A 25,388-nucleotide genomic window follows, 5' to 3' on the forward strand; every position below is an offset into this window, starting at 1 on the left:
ACTTCAACATAAAAGTAAATGCATAGAAACAATAATATCACATTCTTATTACAGGCTAGAGGAGGAAAAGAATATTTTATCAGGCTTTCAAGAGGACTTGAACAACTTGATCTCATGGTTAGAGGAAGCAGACACCATTATTGGTATTCCCCTTGAACCAGGGAATGAAGACCAGTTAAGAGACTGCCTTAGCAAAGTAAAGGTATCATGAGTTTTATTCGTAATGTTTTCTTACTTTATAAATTCTACATAAAAAATATTAAATGCTATTTTCAGAGAAGGCTTCTGCCATCAAAGACAGCATTAATTTAGCTTTTGTAGGTAAATTAAGCAGTGGAATTTCAAAACCTAGGTACAAACATATACTGATCATATTAAAATCAGAAAAGAAATGGAAAATGTACTGAAATTAAAATACCTGTCCTTTCACTAGGTAATTAAACATTATCCTTTTCATCCTTGTTTCTTAAATCAGAACTTGGCTGTTTTATCTGTAAAACATTTCCCTATAGGTGTCTTGTTAACCTTTTGTAACTTCTGGCTTTTGAAATTATAGTCTGTATGTCACAAGATTATAAAGAATTGCATGCACAATTATTAATGTCACCTGGTTAATGTATCACTGCAACATCTTCTGCACTAAACATCTAGGTGAATTGTTAAAAATGCTTTTTACAAAACCCCAACAGAATATTAAATGTTTGTTTTTATAGGCTGGAATATTTACCTTAATATGTTAGAGCTTTTAAACTATGATACTGCTAATAAATATATGTAATAGAAGTTGCTCTGTTTAGTTTTTGAAATGTGTGCAATAGAATGGCTATGTTTAAAAACTTGCACAATAGAAATTAAACTGTGGTTGAAAAATTCATATTACTTATAGAACACTTGCCTAAAGGTTTTCTGTCCTCTCTTGAGGATAAGGACTAGTTATCCTTTATGCCAATCCAAGTTGAACAAATTCAGCAAGTGATGGAATAGAGTTTTAAAGTATCTGCAGAAAACTTTGGTCTATCTTTCTTTCAACAATATCTGAAAAAAAATTGAGAAGATTCTTTACTAAGAAACTATCTTCTAATTTCTTTTTAAATAAACAAGAAAAGGATAAATAGCATTTCAGGATATGAAGACAACCATGTGCCGTTTGTCCCTCTGACTGTTTAGATACGATGTCAGTGAGATGGACAGAGAATTTGTGAGGCTTTGCCTCCATTACTGAGAATATCAGAACTAAAGAAAAAAAATATTTTTAAGGGATGTTAGATGGATCTTATAATTTGCAGACATGAACAGAGGTTTAAAGTCTATATTTATTTAGAACTTATTTAGAACCATGAGGGCTCCCATTCCTTATTTATACACAAGTATTTCCCATTCATAGTATTCCCAAGGGATACATAATCCAAAATTAAAGGTGTTACCATCTCTTAATTGTATCTTGTGTTTACAGTCCACCTTGTTCTTTTGGAGCTACACAAAAAAGAATGCATCCTAATGCAGCAAATAATAAAGTATTGGCTTGCAGTGTGGCTCAATTCATGCCTAGCTGTTTATGTCAATAAATATAAATAATAAAAAAGGAAATTGAAGAACTTTGTCTTTTGGTTGCATTGTCTTTACTTATTAGTTTGCAGTAACTGCACTGATGATGGAAAAGTAGTATATTTAAATGATGCTTTGCATCCTTTGGCTTTACTTGTGTTTTTTTTTATGACCATACATGAACATTCTTAATTATGAGATTATACTGGAGGGCTTTTTACCACATACCATCTGGGTGACTCTGTTCACAGCATGCAACAGTTAAAAGCCTTCTCCAAGGTGCTTGTCCTTCAACATATTAAAAGATTATTAAAATTGATATACATGAGCTATTGAGTGTCCAGAAGTGGAATCCACCATGTAACAGTGATGAATATCCTGAGAAACTCTGTGTTTTGGTGTTTAAGGCTATCTTTAGGCTTGATCCACTATTACAGTCTCTTTTTTTTGGGGGTGGGTAGCTTTCTACCTTCAGAAAGCAATGGTTATTTTGTCTTGAATTGAGTTTATTCCTTCAGCTGATACACAAATCGATAAAGGTGAAGGTAAGAGAGCTGAAAATTCTACCACAGTTCATCTTAACTGCTGTATTTGTCTGTTCCAGTTAAGAGTTGAAGAGCTGCCGCCACACAAGGGAATACTCAAACGATTAAATGAAACTGGAGGAATAGCACTTGGAAGTGCATCACTGAACCCAGACAAAAAACATAAGCTTGAGAATACACTGAAGGAGGCTAACCATCGCTTGTTAAAGGTTAGACATATCACTAATATGTGTGGCATGAAATTTTAATCTTCAGCAGCTATTTGCATTATATATTTTCTGGTATGTATTATTTTCTCTGTATGAAGAGACATTTGTATGCAAAATGAATCTGTGGAAGAAAAATGTATACAATACACTGCTGTGAGAAAAAATGACAGCAAACCAAGACCATTAGTTCTTGAAGAGATGATGTTCCATCCAAATATACTACCTAACTTATAGGTCGGCTGCTGAAGGGTGGAATGCAGAGCATCATTTTTGTAGCCTGGTTGTTTTGACGGTACAGCAAATATTCTGGTTATGGTGACCCAGGTGTGTGATAGGCAGTAGTAAATGGCTAATTGACTTTATGGCAACACTTCCCAACTGTCTCCTCTCGTCTGTCCAACTGCAAGGTGGAAGCTGCAGCCACTGTTTCACCTTCAACCATGCTTCTTCCAACCTTGAACTTTGAGTTCTGATTTCTGTAGCAAAGTACTGCTCATTTTGCTTCCTGGGTTCTTAATATTTATGAAAAGCAGTAAGAAAGGATTTTGTTGTATTTTGTTATTAAAGTAGCATATTTTTGTGTTGAAAACTGGTGACAATGAATAGCAAATCTGGTAAAGAGAGACAGATAATTTGAGTGCTCTCATGTAGTTTCTGTTTCTCAAGTAACAGAAGTGGTAAAAGTGTTGGCCAAAGGACCACCATCCAAGGTATGGATTAGCCAGGTCAGAAAAGGTCACTGTAGAATCATCTGAAGGGTTTCCATTGAGATTGTGACAAAATCAGAATTTGGGAAATTAATCTGTGGTATCTACTTGTTAAAGTTACCAATATCCTGGGGAAGAAAGAGAGACGGATTCATTGTGTTTAGCTATGGGGAAAAAACAGGTGAGAAAATCTTCTGAGTACCTTACTGAAAAGACAAGCTACAGTTTCTGGTCAAGAATACTGTATCCTGGGTTCTTTTGTTAACATTTCTGTGAACACAGTTGGATTTCAAGCACAGACCTGAGAAATAAACAGGAATTTATTTGATGTGGGATTCTCATTAATTTCTTCTTAACAGAAACAGTCTGGCAAGGTTCAGAATATTTGCTAATGGCTCAGGCAAAAATGGATAATAAATATTGATCGTATTCACAAACTCCAAGCTGGACATATAAATCATTATTTGGATGCTCAGACAGAAGTATTTCTTTCTCTACAAATGGGTTTCTAAAATCAATGCATTATAGAAGAATTCAGAATACTTCAAAACAGTGTTACTTGCTAGCTGAAGTAAGCATATACACGGCTGAATTTAGGCACCACAATTTGTATATCTGAGCTGTAGTATTAAAAAGACAACATGAGTTTCTGGGGTGAGGTGGGGTAAATATTACTTTTAGTTAAATTGTACAAATACATTTTAACTAAATCTGTAATTTGTCTCTGAATGTAATCTTTTACTGATTAGTCATATACCCAAAAAACCCTTGCATTTTTATTTTCTGCTTGGTGATGCAGTGAAGTTCCAGGCTACTTGTCACATTCAGAGCAACTACCAATGCTGTTGAAAGTAGTTAGGTCTGGATGAAATATGGAGGACAAAGCTACTGTTTAGTCAATCAAGCTCTTTACAAGTTTATGTCTCCTAGATATAAGTAATGTGTCTGTTAATATTAGGCTTGGAACTTACCACTTGAAACTGCCATTAACTACTAAAAAAGACTAAAACCAGAAAACTGAACTTCCATTTGAGATCATCACTTAAACGTACTATTTTGATTTCAGTTATCTGTCTAGGGAGATGTTTAAATTTGAGTTCTTACTGGTCCTTGGTAGCTGAATCTAAAGAACCTGAAAAATGCAGTTCGTTTTTTTTAAAATGAACAGAAACTGAGTTTGAAAATTACAAGGATTGAATCCATATATGTTCTGTCAAGGCATTCTCTTTCTCTAAATGTTTTGTATATCCCATATTATCTTGATAGATGTAACAAAAAAACCCAAAACCCAACCCAAGCCAAACAACAAAAACAAAGTTAGAAGTTCATTTGGGTTTCTGTCAGATTTTTCTTATGAAACTGAAGGGGAAAATATGTATTTTTTTCATTTACATATTTTTTTCTTTTACTCACAATTTGTGTAGGAAGCCTCAATTAATATTTTTCACTTTTCCTCTGGAAATCTAGGGTCTATAATAAAATCAGAATTAATGGAAAGAAAGTCGGCACACATGACAGAAGGATATACATTGTCTTCCTTCAGTTATAGATCTGTAAGTGCTAAAAAAAAAAAAACAACCAAAAAAACCCACAAACAAAACCAACAAATTTTTACAGTGAGCCAAAGCTCACAGCTCTGACACTTTTATATCAGGCAAACTTCTGTAGGTCACCTGAGGATGGTTCTGTAGTCAGTTGTTTTGATGAGAATATATTTTTTTGTGTTCTTCAAAGCACAGTGGACAAACGTCATCAAACAGAGATTTCTCTGGGGCTTTTCTGTCTCTCCATCTCCTTCTAAGAGTGTATCTTATACTTTAATCCTTCATTTCTAGCTGTTCATTTTCTTTTCTGGCATCGCTGCTAGAAATGAACATGCAATGATCTACAATTTCTGATTATTTTGTATTGCAGGATGATCTTATTTTCAAAATATGAAAGATCCATGACAGTTACATGAATGATGTAAGGTAGATCCTTATTTGACATACACTAGATCAATTTTGTTTACTTCAGAGAAGCTGTGACAATTTACAGCATCTGAGAATGTAACCAAATATCTCCTAAGGTTATGACAAATTTTTGTTTTGCCTTGATCTGCCAAGCAGGGGAATGGGGGACAACACCTGAGAATCTTAACCTTCAAGGTGACATATTTGAAACAAGTCATGTTCAAACCTTCTTTACAGCCACAGAAACTGTTGCCCTACAGCAATGAAAATAAGCCGAATAAAGAAATTGAGTATGAAAGGAATTGCAGTCCCATAAAAGAAGCTTTTTTTTTCTTTTGCTTCAGCATTGTCTTTGCTTTTGGGTGTTTATGTCACGTGCTGGTGACCTTGAGAATAGATATATGAAGAGTTTTTCTTCTTTTGGATAGTAATAATTTTAAAATGTCATTTTTTTGACAACTTTAGAGAATAGTGATTCTAATAGGCTGCTACCTCAGACATAGTTTAAGCAGAGAATGAAGATTAAAGCCCACATTTGAAAGCATGACTCCTAAATTCTAGCCTGGTTTTACTTACTGTACCCTCTCCAAAGCTAGTATTTCTTGTAAAAATGAAAATAACACTATCTTTGTGAAGTCTTAATAGTATGAAAAATGAAGTGTTTTATAACCATTATTATGCCTTCACATCAAGAATTTTTTGTTTATTTTCAAAGCTCAAAGTATCTTCTGCTGTGACAGCTGAGTAAGCTAATCACCTAGTGCTTTAAAGCATACAAAAGGGGTACTACGCGCTGGAGTTTGTGATGAATTCAGTTCTTGTCATATACCACCTGCCAGGGCACATAACAGATCTGTAATGGGTTTCTTACCTTTTACTGTGAAGTAAATGGATTGATAGATTAGGTCTGAGACCAGTGAACTGTGGAATCAGAGGTTTGCTGGAAGGAGTTTATTACTCTTTAATATTATTCTTGGTCTGGTGTCAGCCAAGAGGGATGAGCTAGATTATCTGAAAGTAAGCCGGATGCCAAAATCAGCATTCTCATTTATCCACCTTAGTCTTCACAACATCTACTGTATGTATTATGAAGGTTATTGTAAGTGCCTGATGGAGACATTTTGTTTTGCTGCCTTTTAATTTGTCTGCTGGTATTAGAACTAATTACTAAACACTGGAGAGACTATTTCACTGTTTACTGCCACAGCAAATGAATTTGTTGTGCTATGTGGACAAAAAATAAAATAAAATTGAGTGACATAGCTATAATTTGTGAACATTTTCTGTACCACCAGGAAAAGTACAGGTCGTCTTAGCTTGGTTGATCAAGTGTAGACAAAAACAGATGGGCCAAGAAAGTGCAGAAAGACAAAGTCATAACAAGGTTATAGTTCATGGATTGTAACTTGCCTTGAGTAGTAATTATTCATAGATTACCTGTGATGACATTAAATTTTCAGCATGTCAGTGCAATTTAGTTTGAGTTCACAGTCAAAGCTATAACAATTGTTACTATTATTCGTGGGATGGAGGGGAAAGGATCTTGGAAAATGAATGCTACAGCTTGATACTTGTTCTTTCAGTTTGAAATTAGAATAGTACAGCCAGCTTTTTGAGGATCAAAAGGTTGACCTTTTCCTGAGTTTGCTTTCAATTAATAAGTGACCTGATACCCTTAAGTGTAATAAAGTGTGATGCTATACTAAATTACCTATGACAGTTTGTCATAGATTACTAATGAGGTGCAGTCCACATTCATGTTATCGGCCGTACTGACAAATGGTCTCACATACAACAAAATGAAGTTTGATGTATATGTTGATTGGATGAACATAGGAATGTCAAGCTCTAAGAAACAATTATATATCTGTTTTATTCGTTTTTGATGTTGCTAGCAGCTATCACTACTTAAAATTTTAAAAGGCAAATTTACTAGCAGCGTAAAGATAAATTGCTGTTTCCCAGTCATGCTAAGCATACAGGATTGAAGATGTCATAAGACAACACAGAAGTACAATAATGCTGATGACCCTTAATTTAAAACAATTATTTTAGGGCAATTTGTATTAAAATTTATATGCCTTTAGCTTTCCAGTGCTGTTGAGTAATGTTTGAAACTTTTTCTGGGCATTTTGTTAGTCTACAGTTTAATTTGAAGGTCAGCTGTTTGGTGTTGACCATTGTTTTCAGTCTAACTAGAAAATAATGTGGATATGTAGATTATAAACAAGATGTACTGAATTATTCCTAGTGGTAATAGGATAATACATGATATATGTATGATATAGCCATATTTCTATACTTTCTAGTGGGTCTTTTTTGTCAATAGTTGTTAACTATGTAATGGAGAGGGTTGTTTAACTCAATGATAAACTTAATAATTAACAAAACCATGAAATTTTCATCATTTAACTCATGTAGGATGGACCTGAAGCGGGTTACATTTAGTCTTTCTGTTTGGTGTTTCTGTCTTATTTTCTATTGCTGGAGCATTCTGGGGCATCCATCTCACCGCAGAGAGCTAAAGACTCCTGCTGCCCGGGCACACTCGAGGATATGCTGCCTGTTCCAGTCTATTGGGGAACAGAAACTTATTCTCAACAGTTACCCACCTTAGTAATGTTTTTGTCTGGAAGAACATAAATTCTATTTGTTAATAAATTTTTGAATTTCTGAGAGAGCAATGGAAAGAAATTTGGGTTCCAAGTCAGTAATGTTGTCCACATTACGGTAAAAAAGCTTCTGTTCCTAAGCACAGGGTGATGTAAGAGTTTAAAAGTCTACCTTTTTTGTGCATGGGGATCTGTAAGGTTTTGATGTGTCCCCTTTTCCAGTTTATTATTCAAACAGGAGAAACACTCAAGTTATTACTCCAATAAAGAAGTTAAGTATTCACAGGGGCTGAAGAGGAGAGAATTATGGAAGCCATCCTGAAGGGGACTATTTTTCTTTTACTTGCTTGGTCTGTAGAAACCCACATTTTTTCTGAAGCTGAAGAAGTAGGAAATACCTGTATATTGAAAAGCACAATTTGTTTCATACGTGGTGTGGAACATTAAATAGAAAATATGGTTTGTTATTTACATGATCAACTAAAATCTGGATTCTGTTATCATGGAACTAAATTGGTTATCTATTATTTTCCATTAATAAAATTTGTGAAGTAATATGTTCTGTAATTTAGCCACTTTCTATAAATTGAATAATATGATTCAGAATTTGGTTTCTTTTTTAAAATTTTCATCTTTCTTCTTAAAGACAATGATGACAAGTCTAAACAACCTTATATATAAATGGTCTTGTAGCCTAAACCTGATGTGTTATACACATAAATACAGATATCTTTTAAATATAATGGTAAATCTTCAGTTGGATTGCATTTTCTGTCATTTAAGAACATTGCCATGAACTCTTGTTCATAAAGCAGGCATGAAAACCTTGCATTCAATTAGTAAGAAATATAAGTACATTCACTTGTCGCACACTTTTTGCAGGTTGTGAAAAGAGAAACTGAGTGTGCTTTTCAACAAAGAATTCCATAGATAAGTAGAAATGGCTTTTTTTATTTGGGCTTGTTATTTGTTTTGTCTTGTTTTGGTTTTCCCAAGACCATAAGAATTAGCTTTTTGATTTCAGGGAATATTGATAAAAATGGGGGGTGGGGGGGTGGGGGTGTTGGTTCCCCTTTGGTTCTTCCCCCCCCCCTTTTTCTTAAAATAAAGTTGTCTTACAGATTGTTCAAATAAGGTAAACAAGAAATTATGGACTAAAGCATTTATAGCCTAATGTGAATGTCTGAATTACTTCTACATTCCAAGCAAGTAAAATAACCCCTTTATGTTGTTTCCTATTTTTTATAGGCTACACACACTGAAGGTTTTCTGGCTATATTGTTTTAAAGCTATTGAGATACTTTAGATGCTTTGAAAACAATGGATTGTGTGTGTTGGAAGACAGAGCACAATAGGAACCGGGCCCTACAGCCTACTCAGTGATCAGAGGCAACTTTTATCATTTTAGCAGTTTCAGATACTAGTTTTTGTTTACATGCTATACTGTGAGTCATCCTAATGATTGTCATCAGAAAGAACTGGAGACTATTATAAAACATAAGGAGACATCTCTTTTTTTTTTTTTTTCTTTTCTATTTTTTTGTTGCTTGATGTCATTTGAAAGGTGGATTATAATAGCTCTGTGAATATCTGCAATCAAGGCTAAGTATAGGTTTTCACAGTAGATGGAATAAAGTGAATTGGTTTAACTTACACTGAAAGATTTTGTTATTTCCTGTCTATAAAATAAGAGATGGTAACAGATCAGGCTTAGACTAGCAAATAACTTCTAGTCTGATTTAAGATTAAGATTCATATGAGGTGAATATTGTTATGGTGTGATACTCTGATTTTTTTATTTCTTTTTAACTGTTGCTTTACAAGGACTGCATTTTACAACCTTAAAAAAAAATCCAGAAATTTGATATAATTGCTCATTTCTTCAGTTTAAAATCTATTTTTTCAGAAATGCCCATTCTTCAGGATTTATAAGAACAAAAAATAAAATCAGATTAATGCAGTTCTTAGGAGCAAAACAAGAATTGAAAAGTATGTAATTTATCCCATGTCTGAAATATCACCAAGGGAAAGCTATAGCTGATCAGCTGGTTTTAATCTTAAAGAAAAAATAATTTTACATAGCATATCTGTTTTTTTTGAGGTGGTGGACAAAAATGTTTGAACTCCTTTAGCTTTTTTGGTCATTCAAGGTATTTAGTGAAAGAAACACAGTCACTGCATCTACTAAAACTTCGAAGCAAAGATAATTTGCAAAATAATTTTTCTGAAATAGAAGTGGAGAGCATCACATTGAAAGAAACCCTAAATAGACTTCAACCTTACCTGCTTTCCTTTCCAGGACTTAATAGATGACCCAGTTCGTAGATGATCAAACAAACAAAACCATCAAAAAAAATCCCAAACAACAAACAGTAGATGAGAAAGAATATCCACTTTTATCAAAAATAAATACTTTAATGTATTCAGAATAAGCCAAATAACAGTGCAGGTTTTTCTGTATATAAGCATTAGTCATAACAGAATGCAGGTTTTGTTCCTGAAAACTAGGATATTAGATGTGAATCCTCTGAGGGAGCTTTATTATTATACAAGCTTTTAATGTAAAAACCAGAAGAAATAGGAAGCCACGTTGTGAAAACTACCTAACAGAAAATCCCTTAAAATATGGTCATGTTTGCCATTGGTCCAGATGATATAGATTATAATAGTGTTCTTATAATGTTATGAGTTCTTTTGTGGAGAATATATTGGTAGTCAATTTATTTTACATCATTTATTTTACATTGAAGAGGTTAGGAAGAGCGTGTTTGATCTCACTTGCAAAATGCAGATGAATGACTTTAAGAATCTCTAGAGCAGTTTTGTGTGGATTTCTGGATGCAAAACATTGAGGTCAAAGAGGTGAGCTATATTCATCCTACATCAAAAAGATATACAGTTTTAAGAAGGGAATAACCTGTTTATCTCATTTTGCACGAGAACATATCAGTGAATGATTTGGGACAAACAAAAGGTCTGTACACCCTCTGACCATGTACATTTAGCCATCTGTTAATGCCTGAAATCAGATGCCTAGAGAAGATATTAATGAAAGAAAGGTAGTAAGGTAAAAATATACATGATATCAAATATTACCTGGGCAAATTAATAGAAGAATAATCTAAAAATTACCATTAAATAGAAAAATTGTGCCAGAAATCATTTAAGTTCATGGAAACTTTAAGCGCACAGCATCCTGTGTCAAGGAGTTGAGTGCGGAAATTCTGCCCTACTGAAGTACAGTTTCAAGCACTGAAGACTGAAGGGTCATTCACTTAATAAAGGCATAAGAAATTCCCAAGCTTTGGTGAAAGTTAAACCGTTATTGTGCTAAAGGCAAAAATTAATTTTTTATTTCTAAGAATAAAGAAAAGAAACAAACACAATCTGGCTGCATAAAATTATGATAATTTAACTACAGGGAAGATGCTGGTAATTCCTACTGTGTAGGTAATGTAGACTACCAGACCAGTTCTTCTGGCCTGTCTTCAAACCAGTGAGTCTCACAGACAATGAAGTGAATTGGGAAGGCTCATCATTGCTTAGTTTTACTTTTTTCTGTGAACAAAGAGCTGATAGAGGGAAGGATTTTGCTTATGGAATGATTCCATCCTTAAAAATGGATGCATATTGATTTAACTTCACTTACACGTGGTTTGTAACATTCTTTACTTGCATACTACAGTTATTTTGTGTTTCTCCTATTGAGAGTAGCATGTTTGTGCGGCAGCATACTAGAGGGTCCTGGTTCCCTCATTTCAGGGGCATGACAAGCACACTACAGCTTCAGCCTGGCCCCAAGCCTAGGCTTCCTTCCCTTGCAAATGAAGGGGACAGCTTGTGCACAGTTAGGTCTTATCGCAGTGTGGGGCCAGGATGTCATCAGGGCATGCACTCACCTCTGGGCATTCAGAACCACTTCTGCGTCCAGCAGGTTAGATGTAGCCTGAAACATTTTCTGGAGAAGCCTTTTTCCCTGAAACCCAAAAAGCTATCCTTTCAACTTTGGCAGCCAGGCTTGCATAATGTGAAGATAACCAGCCCCCTCCTCTGCTGCCCCACAGGCATGTGCTTTGCATGGCTTATTTTGTTGGTTTATTTTCAATTTATTAGCATACAAACTCCAATATATATTTTCCTCATTTATAAGCAAAAGAGTAAAAATGAACCACAATGTTATGTGCCCCCCCCCCCCCCCCCCCAATAAACCACTATGAATAAATAGATGCAGTTGCACTGCATCAGAAAAAGGACAATTTTAGTGCTTTAAATCCCTGTTAGATGGTATATTTGGGTATGATACTCTATAGAGAGCATTTTGATCTTGTCACTTTCCATGGACTGGAAATGGCCTTGCTTAATTTTCCAGCTGTTCTATTTTCCTATGCACAACCCCCTACCCCATAGGAATATTGTAAAATTAAATTACTTGGTGATATTAAAACAATCTGAAGGTGTAAAGCATTGTAAAAGTGGTTAGTAATGCTGTTTTACATTATTTCAGTAGTCCTGCACAGAAATATATGATTGCTCTCTTTTTATTAATGACAGCACCAATTTTCTTTGTCTTGTTAAGTATTAATAAATGCTCTCTTACAACAGTATATTGTTTAGTCTCATTTGAAAGGATTAGTCATTCTGAAGTCCCTTCAAGAGAAAAGTTATGATATTCAAAATGTTGCAGCAATCAGGCAATAATTACAAAATATCAAGGGCTCTTGTGACATACTACTGAATATTCATTCTTCTTTTCCTTTAAGAAAAGTTTTTGAGTATATTTAGAACAGTTAGGATTTTTTCTTCTTTATACATGTTAGATTCTAGCTCTATTTGTTTTACCTTAGTTTTGGTTTTCCAGGTGTGTTGTAGGCTTAACAATAAATGACAGCAACCATAATAAATATTACAGAATTTAAATATAGTTAAGTTGGAAAATCATCACAGTATTATTTGTGGATTTCAGGCTAGGTTGCTCATCAACATGGAAAAACTTACAGGAAAGGAGCTACTTACAAGAAAATTGGGCAGATTTCCTAATGATAACTTTCCTTGCTTGTCCATTGACTGTCTTTCCTCTTCTTTCTTTTGTTACTCATAATCATCCCAACAGCAACTTCTGTGACCCCAGTCATTCCTTACTTACTTAGTTCTTACTGTGACTGTCTCAGAAGGTAGAAGAGGTAAAAGGACAATTTGTATGATACTTTGTCTTTGCAATTTCCCCCACTTCACATGAAAGAGGGGCAACAGATCCTGGAAGGGTTTTGCAAAGAGAGGAAGAACAGAAGAGACTTGCAACATTTGACAGGACTAATTTGTGTTTGGTGGGATGAAGTGAAAAGGGATTGTCCTCTCATCTTTTAATGTTTCCACGATGTGTGTTACTAACATTTTTCTGAATAATGCTGTATGTGCTACAGCATTTATCAGGTTAAATCCCAATCTACTTCAATAGCATCTTTCCATCTAAAACAATAGTGAGGAATGTTTTCTTAACAGTAAACTCAAAAGGCTTCTATGAATATCAGTTGGGATGTTTGTGCTGCTGTGATATTTCTAATTGGGAGTAGTAAAAACTAACCACTTTGTACATTTATCTTATTACACATGTATCTTATGCTTCTAGATAAGAAAATTTGTAATAGTCCTATTTACCATACTCTTGGGGTTTTTTTCCCCCTCTTTTTTCTTTTTTCTTTCGTCTTACACGAACTGAGTGGATATCTATTTCTGCTTTCATAACAACATCTCCCTACAAATGTCTAAATTATCTTGGGTAATCAACATTAAACAGACTTAATAAATCATTTGATTATTTCATAGAAGACTCTCCTGAATGTTATTACTCTAAATATGAAATTTAAATATCCATTTCTAAATTTATCTTTCAAATCAGAAATCCTAATACATTTTTACACATTTTATCAAAAGGCAAAAGCTGGCTTAGCTTCCTCAGAAGATATAATAACCACTATAGTTATGAATAAATATCATGCTAGTAGTCATGAGAATTCCTGATGCATTATTATTATTATCATTATTTTAAAGGCTCTTAAAAGTTAAAGGGGTTAATGAACAGTTTTAGTTCTATCCATACATTGACATTAGTCATAAGCATGTAGAAAGAGTGGGATAAATGTGTGTGTTTTCTCACTGTGAGTTGTTTCTTTTCTTTGATTGTTTTATAGCATTGAAGTCGCACAACATTTAAGTTGGGGGTTGGATATGAATTTGAAATTTCTTTTTCCACTATGATGTCAAATGAATTGGAATTTATTTTCAGGCAATTGCATGTTGGGATTTAGCTCTGAAAGGTCCAACATGCTATTGCTTTTAGTCTTGCTCTTCTTTTCCATTGCAACATTTTCTAAACAAAGAATATCAAGTATGATAAACAATTAAGGTGACTGGCTTTTTCAAAAGTTTGGTTAAAGGGAACATCTTACATGTTCTGGTTAAAATAAGCTTATGTCTACTGGACCTGGAAACTTGACTAGGATGCTAGATATCTCTTTTCCTCTCACAGTAATTTAACCTGTTATAATATCATGTATGTAGTGTCGAACAATTTTCTGTTGATAATTACTACCTCAAGACACCAGAAAATTACAGGGTGGTTGTTTTTTGTAAGTATGCATGAATGGGATCTGTAATAGATTCTTAATTTTTTTTATTTTTTTATTTCTAACCTTAGTGGAGTCTTAGGTCAGGTCACTTATGTCAGTGCTGATTCACCTCAGTCCGTAAAACCCATCAGTGTGATGATACATGCCATCCTCATTTGACAAGAATGTCCTGTTGAGCCAGGAGTCTATTGAAGCTGAGCAGATCTCAACTATTTCCCTCAAGACCCCTTAGCATTTGTTGTAGCCCATAATCTTTTTTTGGCAGTCTTTTTGAATTAATATTTCTTTCCATAATCTTAGTGGCAAGACTTTGCTATGGCCATACCCAACTAATATCTACAGTAAAGGTGTTTCTGAACTTGCTATAAATTAAGTACCTTATTTTGTACCTGCTTAAAAAGTGAGGATGAACTAGATTGTATTGATGACATCATAAATCATTTACTAATAATCCATGGGATACATAAAACATTTGTATTTGCTTTTATATTATTCATAAAGACTTCAGATGTGTGTTCATAAGGCCATATTGCTGCTCTGTTTGCTACATATTAAACTTTACACAAAGAATTAAAAATATTTATGAAATACAACCATGCAGGGATAAAAACTCTATACTAGTTAATGAGACCATAAAATAATAATTAAATACATATATGTATGTTTATATACAATATATATCATACTATCTTACCAACCATCTCAAAATTCCTTTTTATTATTTTTTGCCATATGATTCTGGAATATATTAGTCATCTGTTTAAGAATTTATGCCAAGTACTTTGAATATAATCACAAAATCATAGAATGGTTTGGGTTGGAAGGGACCTTAAAGATCGTCTAGTTCCAACCCCCCTGCCACGGGCAGGGACACCTTCCACCAGACCAGGTTGCTGACAGCCCCATCCAACCTGGCCTTGAGCACTGCCAGGGATGGGGTGCCCACAGCATCTCTAGGCAAATATAAAAAGTACTAACTGTCAAGAGGTAATATTGATCTAGCTGAATTATCAGATTTCCTATAAGGCACTTTAGGCAAAACCTAACACATTTTTCCACAATGCAACAACTATGTAACTGAGAGGGATTTCACATACAATGAATAATGGTTCACATAATGTCACACACCAATGAATGACAATTATTTGGACTCATTTAAACTTCAGTTCCAAGATAGACACTGCCATTGTATGTCAGGTGTTTCATGCATGTCTATTAAGGAAGACTATAGGGACCTTCAGTGGTTTACTATTTGCTTTCTATGAGATAAAAATTATACTTTAATTATATAGGCCTGTCTGTATTGCAACATCCCTATATATAATTAGAATTCCTAAAAACAGAATAGCATGAAATAACCTTAAAGCTAAGCCTCCCCTTCCCTTTTCCCTTACTCTTGCCTTGCCTTTTTGGGCCACTTTTCTCAGAGTTTTAAAAAGCCCTTTTCAAAAATTCTTCATCATCATCATCATCATTATGCAGGGAATGGCCTGTTCTGATACTGACCTTAATAGCACATTGAGCACTGTTAACTAAGGTAAATCCCACGATCTCAACTTTTCTATTAACTGCATGTTTCTTACAAATTAAAAGTTGTCACCTCCCTCAAAGTGCTAAACCAGGTAACTCTTGAAGAACAACTAAAAAGAAAAGCAAGTTTATTGTTGTTTTCTGTCAGATATGTCAGCTCAGTACTTGGCAGTCAAGATCACTCACTAGAACTGAAATACCAACATTGATTTTTTTGCTACAATTTTTAACAGAATAAATTCTATGTTGCTAGGAAATGCTATAAATATTTGGCTGTAGATAAAATTCCAACCCATTGTAATTTATCTACATCGTATAAAGGTAATGCAAAAAAATCCCTGTTTATTTACTGTGGAAGTAATACGGTTTATCTATACATTTATTGTCTAACTTGCTACTCTAGTTGTAGCTTACAGCCAGAAATTGCTGTTTGATACCAATTTTATTACTATGTTAAAATATTTGATCCAATTATATCCATTTCTTCTACTAAAAAAAATGTTAAGGTTTGTGTTTGTTTTTTTTCATTCCTATAAAAAACTCTGTGAGCAAAACCAGCAGCAATTCAAAGTTTATAGCTTGCATTTGAAGGTACTACGTGTTGTATAAATATTTGTCATTTGTTTCATTGCAGTGCCTTTTGGCTTCGTTTTGCTTGTCAGGCATTCTGGCAGATGACAGTTGTTAGAAGCTCCGCAGCCCTTTCGCGAATACTTCTGGGAAGCTTCTCTCAGACGTAGGCAACAGCATGGAAGAAAGTATTGATATGTTTAGTTCAGCTTTTGACTGATTGCCACTGTGAGCTGATTATGCATGGAAGTTGAGCTTTCAGTACCGGGCATGGTTTTGAAAGTAAAGCATTCAGATAACGTGTGATGTTTGGAAAAGGAGAGCTGCACAAAAGGATGGTGAGACAAAGTACCAGGCAGGAAGAGCTCTGTCACGTGGAAAGACCAGACGTGGAGCCAGGACCACTTTGTTTGCCAAACCATGAGAAAAGATTGCTCTTACCTACGTCAGACAGGGTTTATCATAACCTGTAAAGTAACATTGCGTTTCCCTGAGACACTGCAACAGCATGCCCAGCTCCGTGCTGAATAGCCCTGTGGCCTGCCATTTTCTCTTGGCCTCCCAACAAGTGTGCCAGGCTCTGCTTTCCATGGGGAAAAAAAGCTTTGACTGACAGGCGTAAGGTAACTGCTTAGGCAGGCTGCCAGTGCTGCAAGGTGCACGCCGGAGTTTGCTTGTCCCACAGGCTGTGTGTAGCCTGAGGGATGGATCCTTACTATCTGCCGTAAACCAGGGAAAGAACAGTTAGGGCATTGTACTTTTATTTAGAAATCATTTTCCTGTCAAAATATCCCTTATTAAGAATTACTGAAGGAATCATACTGTAAATCCTTGGTGGCTGGTTTTGGATTTCTGGAACTGAGTAAGAAGCAAAGATAAAGAAAGTAAAACTGCGGACTAGATTATTTAGCAGAGGTTTAAGGTGGAGTGTCTTGTGCTTAAAAATACCCTTGAAAAAGGAGAATTGCTAGGATAGTATAAAGCCGAATGAATGACAAACAGTTATAAATATTAAATATAAACCCCATAGAGATATTCAAAAGACTGTGAAATATACAATCATATTACCACAGAAGAAAAAGAAAACAAATTATTGGAGTGGAGGATATGTATGTTTGCTTGTTAAAAGGCTAAGCATCCAGATGAAACAGGAAATGATTTGGTGCATTGGTTCTGTGGAGAGCTTTAGTCTTCTGCATCAATGGGAAAAAAAAAGAAAAAGTTTTGTTGTTTTTTTTTTTAAATAAAAAATAAAATTTAAGAATATTACAAATACATTTTGAAGAAGTTAAAAAAAAATTACAAGCCAAAAACCATGCCAAGGTTAGGTCCTGGGAAGCTTGTAAGGAAACATGAAACTAGCTACATAGCAAATAAAAATCAACTATACAACTTTTTAGTAGCCTTCATCTTCCCCTAATAACAGTTATTATTCCAACTTTGTCAGGGACAGTATGTCTCGTAAATATTCACTGTTTTAAAGAAATTACATAGATTTTATTTTAAAGTCAATATTGATTTTCTTAATGAAAATGGCTCATTCAATTAACTAAATGGCATCCTAAACTCAACTTATATGAAACTCTTTCTTACACAGATTGTTTTACATTAAGAAATTATGCATAAAAAGTAGCTTCTCCCCCTTCCATTTTAAATCATTCTTTGGTAGATGCTCTAGGGATCGCGATTTTAAGCAGACAAAACTTTCTGAACAGTGGCTGTAAGAACTGCTGTTTTATGCAATCATCTTACTAGTGTTATGGAAGTGTCAGTTATGTTTTTAGAAGCTTGCATTTAATAGTTATTATGACTGTTGTTATTTCTTTATCATACAAGTCCTGGCTTGGACAATATAAAAACCTGTTTTCAGTCCAGTTATGTTGCAGGCTGATTGCAGTATAGTCACCTGTCTCCTTTTTCCTTATATTTATATTTTTGCAGAAATGGAACAGTAAAGCAGAAGCTGCTGCTTGTTTTATATTTAGTAAAGAGAGCAGTTAATACAGAAAGCTATACATTCTTCATTTCTCTGTATGCAAACAATTGTGATTTTTTTCAAATTTGACGCTACCAGTTTTCTTACATTAGACGCCTACTTTCATAAGTTTTTTTGTATATCAGAGGGACCCCCCCAAGTAGGACATAGCAGAAAAACATTGTGACCCCCCCAAGTAGGGTATACCAGAAAAACATTGTTAACAGCCTTCACAGATACCCCACAACATACTTTTTTTCATATTCATTGCAGTTCATTATAGTTTATCATGTTATGCATAGTAAGAAAGCTAAATTTTAATCCACTGTCAGGTTCATAAAAATAAGATCCATTTGTAAATGCTGCTCTGTTATTGAGAGGTTGGTGAGACAGCTAGCAAGAGAAAGGGGTACCTTATCTGATATTGGAGGGCAAATCCCACAGATTTCCACTGCTGTTAAAATACTGGAATTTGGTATTTCTTTTCTTCCCACATATCATTAGGAAAATTCTCTATATATTCTTTTTTGGCAAATGACATGATGTTGGGAGACACAACTTCTGATCTATATTCCCAAGCAGCTGGATAATAACTGAATTATCTTCTCTTTGGTAATTTCAGGTAAATAGGAAATGACTGTGACATTGACTTGTGGGAGAGGATGGAAATATTCAAAATCAGGCATTGGTCACTTGAAATATAATATATGCAAGTAATTTCAGTGGCTTTCCTTACTTTTATCAGGTCACAGCTGCTGATAATGATGCCTTACTAGTAATATAATTTATCAAGTTCTTTCATTTGCAATAACATTTCTGACCTCTGCAAAATGATTCCCCATTGTTCATTCTTCCTTCCTTACTGTTTCTACCTAATTGGTTTCATTTTTTTTTCATTTTGAGCATTGTTCCTGAGTTAAAGGTTCGAACTGTAACTCTACAGCTATTATTTTAATTGATACTGCTTTAATTGAATCTGCTTTTTAGATATTCATAAGGAATTAAACAGAACAAGGACACAGAATATGATTTTACATCAGGTGACATACTTTATACAACTTCTTCCTCCCTTTATAATTATTATTATTATCATAATAATTTGTATTCCTTTCCATCTGCTCAGCTCTAATTCATCCCATAGTGCATGCACACAACTATGCAAATAGACTGAAAAATAACTATCTAAAGCTAAAGTAGGAAATGGCAGTGGAAAACTGGAGCGTGTGAAATGATCAAGGAGATCTCTTCTGCCAAGCTGAGCATATGTATCGTTTTACACCAAAGTAATCAGATTGGGGTGGTGATGAAAGAACATAATATTATGTTCTTTCAATATATTAGGCTCCTTGTGAAGGAAGATCATCCAAGGCATGAGGTTCAGATGGAACAGAAACAAGCAATGCAAGTAATTTTAGAATATATGAGAAGAAATGAAAATATTTAGATAAAGATCTAGATTTTTAAAATATCTAATTATTCAAATTTCACAGAAAATTCTTGTTATGAGAAATGTTTTCCTTTCTATGCTGGTAATTTATTTGTGGGTTTTTTTAGTATTTTAATGAAAAGAGCAAATATAGGAATAAATTAAATAAGTGGAAAATTGATAGTTTACGATTAGAATAAAATTAAGCATTTTGAAGATCAGTGTCACTTGGTAGTTGGTAAAATTAGGCTTTTTTACTGTTTCCCAATTTAGAGCTTACATCTTTTCTATTATTCTGTTACTAAGCTTCCAATTAATATAACTTAATTAACACTTGAACTAAAGTACAGAATTTTAGATGCATCACATGTTTTCAGATGAGTATTTTGACACATATCACTGAAATTATATAGTCCTTTGATGTTGAAATCAGTTTTTTTTCTTTGAAGGAATAATCCATATTTTTATTGTCCTTTGCACTTGTAAATTTATTTTTCCCTTTCATTGCAAACTAATGTATATTTTAAACGTTGATCTGCTGCCAAATAGGGCAAAGTTGAATATATATAATTTGTATGCAAAGGACTAAGCTACACTTTTAGAAAGATGTTCCAAATCAAGTTGTCCTTTCTTCAATTTTTTCTTTGCATCCTGTCTTCCTTGCCAGCCTGTTACACTGCTTAATCCGACCTGTGTTCAGTCTTAGGCAGATCTGGGGCAAAACATCTCCCATGTTTGCCCGGGTTTTACTCTTTTGCAGGTGTTTCCTGATGGCTGCTGTTTCTGTTGGTCTTCCCCCTTAGAAAATGACATCAGCTCTCCTCTGATAAAACTTAGCAGTCTTTCTTAAGTAGGAGGGAAAGAGATAAGATACCAAAGAAAATGAGTAGATGCCACATGTTTACCCTGAGACATCAAATAATTAAAGGAGGAAGGGGGCCAAAGGAAAAACTTAGAAAATAGAATTGGAATGGGACATTAGCTATTGCCTACTCATCCCTGGAGGCATCCAAGAATTTGCAGGGAGAGCTCAGAGACAGCAGGGCAGTGGGATGGCTGTAGGTCCCACCAGCACCAGAATCCCACTTCAGGGGTGGAACTCCTGGAGCTGTGAGTAACAAGCTTTAAAGACTGAGAGTAAACAGGTAAGGAAGATTCTGGAGAGCACCATCTCCTTGTGTTCTCCTCTGCCACAGAAAGGGCATAAATCTGGACACCCAGTCGTCATATCCATGTCCATTAGTCCGTGGAGAGTTTCCCAAATTATGCTTCTGGTGAGCTGCAGAATTAGGTCAGGAAACAAGCTGTCCCCCCAGAGACAGTCTGCAGCAGGACCTCGGCCTGATAGGCAGACTTGTAATTACCTTAAACTCATCAGGCTCTAATTTGATTAGCCAGCTTGACAGTTTGATGCCAGAGTTTATTAAAAAAGAAAAAAATGAAAATAAAAGCAAGCAAAATCCCTGAGATCCCAAATCTAAGAATCTGATTTTCACACAGTGGTATGTAACATGTTACCTGGCTCTTACAAAGTATTGCCTTGTTAAATGCTTATCCATGCTTAACTGTAGTCTTAACCTGAGTTTGAGGTAAGTTGGTTCTTTATTTATTTATTTACTGTTCTTTTTACCTCTATGTTAAAAGTAGACAACTGTAGATTTCTGTCTGTAATGAGCTGGTACATGTTTATTTAGATTTCTTTTTTATTTTTATATTAACATTATTACAATCCTATGTTTTTGCTACAATTTTAGAGCAGAGGCCAACTTATAAGAAGAGGCTGCATTTATTTATATCACATTTTAGCTCTTAATATAGGTGGGATTTATTTTGTTTTCTTTTCTTGTGTGATTATTTTTGAAAACAGTAGGTTGAAGTCCAGACTATCACCACAACCTAATCTTTCATCTTCTGCTTTTCTGGACTGAACGTACCTCAGAATGCAATTGTTTCCTTCCTCCTGCCCCACCCCCTATTCTCTCACCCACCCCCACCCCAAAAAACCCCAACCCACTCAAACTAGAGATTTTTCTTTCTTGTGATAGACCAAATATGCTTGATTAATGTTGATTTGAAAGAAAATTTATTTAAATTTCAGATCTTCAGAAGTCAGCTTGGATTTTTATCTGCCTATGACTACCAATGTGCTTTCAGTAGTTTCTGTGGAACTTGTTTACATTAATATTAAAGCTACTAAACACTGGAGATTAACATTCAAAAGTTGTAAGAAAGATGAAACTAATCTTCTGTGAAATTAGGCCAAGGTCTGCATAGATACTGAGTTAACACATAAGGGAAATGAATGCATTTTAATTGTTTTTCTTTCATATCTGGAGCCATTCTGGAAAAGCAGAGGTTTTTATTATATTTCATAAGATTAGGAAGATAGAAAAAGTAATTTGACTCATGGGTCAGTTTTTATTAAATAGGATATTAGGGGGTGGTTCTAGTGAACAATGGAGATAATGTAATATATGGCAAATCAACTTCTTGCATTACAAATGTCATTTAAATACAGTCTAATAAACCATATGCAGAGTATATGTAGAGGTGTTATTTTAGTACCAACAAATCAGTATCTTCAAACCAAATTTGTAAAGAAAGGTAAATGTCATGTGTTCTTCCCATTCTCTCAGCTGGTGGTTTGGGTACTGTTTGATTTGGGTTGTTTGGAGTGTTCTTGTTTTTTGGTGGTTTGTTTTTATTTTAGTAACCTTCGTTGCTTTCCTATCTCTGGGGAGTTTAGATTTATTGTCTTCTGTAAAGTGCTATCATTAGGGATTAGAAGTTAGTATGCAGCAGTAATACTTCTGTAGCCAGGCAATATGACGGTAATGCTTCCATTAACACTGTTTAACTTTACAAGGAATTTCTGTTTTATTGTGTGTATCAGAAACCTCACGTTTGCTACTTTTATGAGGGTTGCTTTAGTAAAGATGTGTTTAAAAACAATGAATGTTTGGGAAACCTTATTTTTCTTTATATGGAAGGCTAACCATACTTCTTGGCTGATTTTAATAATTAATGACCATTGCTTCTTATCTCTGCCCAGGCCTTGTATTTGCTGTTGTGATTTTTTATTTTTTTTTTTAAATACAGATGGTTTTTTCCCTAGTATATGTTTGCAATGTTGCCCATTGTGTAGTAGAGTGACACCTCACCTTCCTACCTATAGAAAACAATCTGGGCATGACCATGGAGCTTTGTGTTGGCTTATTTTTTTTCAGCCTGTTCCTATATTTACTCCAAGTACTTCAGTGCTGTTGGATTTGAACTACGCCATTCACTGATTCTTCATTTCTAATATTGTTGGCACAGAAAAATGTGCTTAGTTAAAAATCTGACTGCTTTGAATGCAAGTAAGAGAACCAAGTGGCCCAGTCAGTACTGATGATATACTTCATTATTTTTCTTCACTGTGTGAGTCTGCTTTGGCATATTTGGACTCAACTGGCAATGTTAAATATCTTGAAAGAAAACACATGCTCATAAATATTTAGATTCAAGAGGTTGAGAAATGTTAGATATCATTAAAACAATCAATTTCATATTTTCACTATGACTTTTTCTGATTAAAAATTCACCTTTAAAACAGTTTCATATACTAGAGGTGATAAATTATTTCACATAAAAAAAAACAAACAAAAGAGAACTCTGATGTTGGGGTATTCATTTTGTTTTGATTTGGTTGATTTGGTTTAACTTTGTTTTAAGTTTTTGTGTGTGTTTTGGTTTTGGGGTTTTGTTTTCGTTCTTTGGGATTTTTTTTGGAAAGAGTGTGTTTTGACTGACTTCTAAGATATACCTACCATAATAATTGGATTGGTGGGTCTTTACTTTCTTTCCCTTCTTTCTATTGATGTATAAAACTTGTATTTTAACATTTTATATAAGTGTATATATGTGTAGTGTTAAATTGCTTCATGTTACTTTTTTTTCCCACCAAATCATTGGCTTCTGGTATTTTTTTCAGGTGTCCAAAGACCTTCCAGAGAAACAAAAAGAAATAGAGATTCTGCTAAAGGATTTCATCGAACTTGATCAACAACTAAATCAGGTGATACTCTGGGTAACACCTGTTAAGAACCAGCTGGAGCTTTATAACAAAGTTGGTCAACCAGGAGCTTTTGATATTAAGGTAAATTTTCTTCCATTTCAAAAAAGCATCAGGATATTTAAAGGTCAAAAAATCAGTTGCAGCATCAGCTGTGCAGTTTCTATTAACAATAGAGCTTTGGGACAGAAGTTGGCAGTAGTCCCCAGAAGTTCAAAGTTCTATGAATTAAGGAAAACTTTTATTCTTTTCCATTAAATGTTTTCTAGTGACAGGGCAGTTTAAAGCTAATAGTTCCAAGGTGAAATATAAATATAATCTAGTCTTTTGTGTTGTCATATACATGAAACGGTAACTCCAAAAGCTGATACATCAGGTTTTAACACAAAGCAAGCTAAAATATAGAATATCAGTGCTGGACCATTTAACATGTTGCATTCAAGTTAATATGACTACATGAAATTCAGAATAGTTAGTGCCATATCACGATTCTTATATTGCAAGTAAAATTATCTAACTGCACAGGTAACAATTCAGCAATCAGTGTAGCTGATTGTCTAGTAATTGTGAGTAAAATATTTGTAATCTGGTCCTTGATATGTATTTACATATTTTTTTAAAAAAAAGCCCATATATGGGTTGGGTGAGGCCAGAGAAATTAAGGATGAGAAATACACATTAAGAATCAATTCGTCTGCCGGTGTATACTTAGACTTTTGACCTTGCATTTTGTCTACACATATATGAGCTTATCTTCACATAAACTTGGAAAATATTTTAAATACAATAGGGTACTGAAATCCATGAAATGTCTCTGGTTTATAGTAGCTGAGCATCTTGTTCACCTAGATAAAGATTAAACAGAAGACACTGAATTTTGTATTGATTTTGATGATGCAATTTTCAGTGAAATAAAAGGAAAAAAAGGATTTAAAACATTTCTTGCCTTGCATGAAATGGAATGTTACCTCCTTCTGAAGATGTGTAGTTTTGCTGAGCGTGTTAAATTCACTTTAACTCAGTTTCTTTTAAAGAACTGTTTTAATGCCAAAACACTTTTTACGTCATACAATCACGTTATGTAAAACAGTGAATGTCAAGTCCTGTTGCAGTCCTATAATTGACAGAATGAGTTCAGGAAGACATTATTTTTTTAACAGATAAAATTAGTATAGTTCTTTGCAAATGTCTCTCTATATACCACATAAGTGATGAAATTTTGTTTTCAAGAACATTATCTATCCTTGTTTTCTGTATTTTAACAAAAAAAATATGTGATTCATCGATTTTTTCTTGTATTTTTTCCAATCTGTTTCCTTTAATTCTAGATTGATTCCACCATTAAAGTTTATATAAAATAAAAGCAGGGCTAAATTGCTACAAATTCTAAGACTATTGCTTTCCATACTGTTTGTGAAAGAAATTATCTGCTGGGCTCTTTCAGTCCTCTTACGGTGATGTGACAAGAATATTTCTGAAAAACTGTTGAAAAAAAAATCTGTAGTCCTGAAGCAGTTGGGATGAAATCGAGAGAGGTAGGGGGAACAATGAAGAGGCAAACAAAGAAAGGCAAATAAACTTTCTCTCTGTGAAAGACCCTACCGTATTTCTTCCAAGGATAAATTTAGATTACTTAG

At 34.3% G+C, this 25,388-nt stretch overlaps 1 protein-coding gene across 13 annotated transcripts in view; it reads left to right on the forward strand.

The window, feature by feature from the left end:
* The window catches only part of DMD (dystrophin), a 1,276,803-nt gene that overhangs the window by 867,095 nt on the left and 384,320 nt on the right, over positions 1 to 25,388 (forward strand). For all 13 annotated transcript variants that reach the window (XM_080377714.1, XM_080377711.1, XM_080377709.1 and 10 more), the window contains 3 exons: positions 55 to 202; positions 2,150 to 2,299; positions 23,671 to 23,835. In XM_080377714.1, coding sequence (XP_080233840.1) covers positions 55 to 202; positions 2,150 to 2,299; positions 23,671 to 23,835 — 463 coding nt within the window. The remainder of the gene's footprint in view (positions 1 to 54; positions 203 to 2,149; positions 2,300 to 23,670; positions 23,836 to 25,388) is intronic.

The sequence above is a fragment of the Falco punctatus genome (assembly GCF_963210335.1).
Source record: "Falco punctatus genome assembly, chromosome: 2".
Lineage (NCBI taxonomy): Eukaryota > Metazoa > Chordata > Aves > Falconiformes > Falconidae > Falco > Falco punctatus.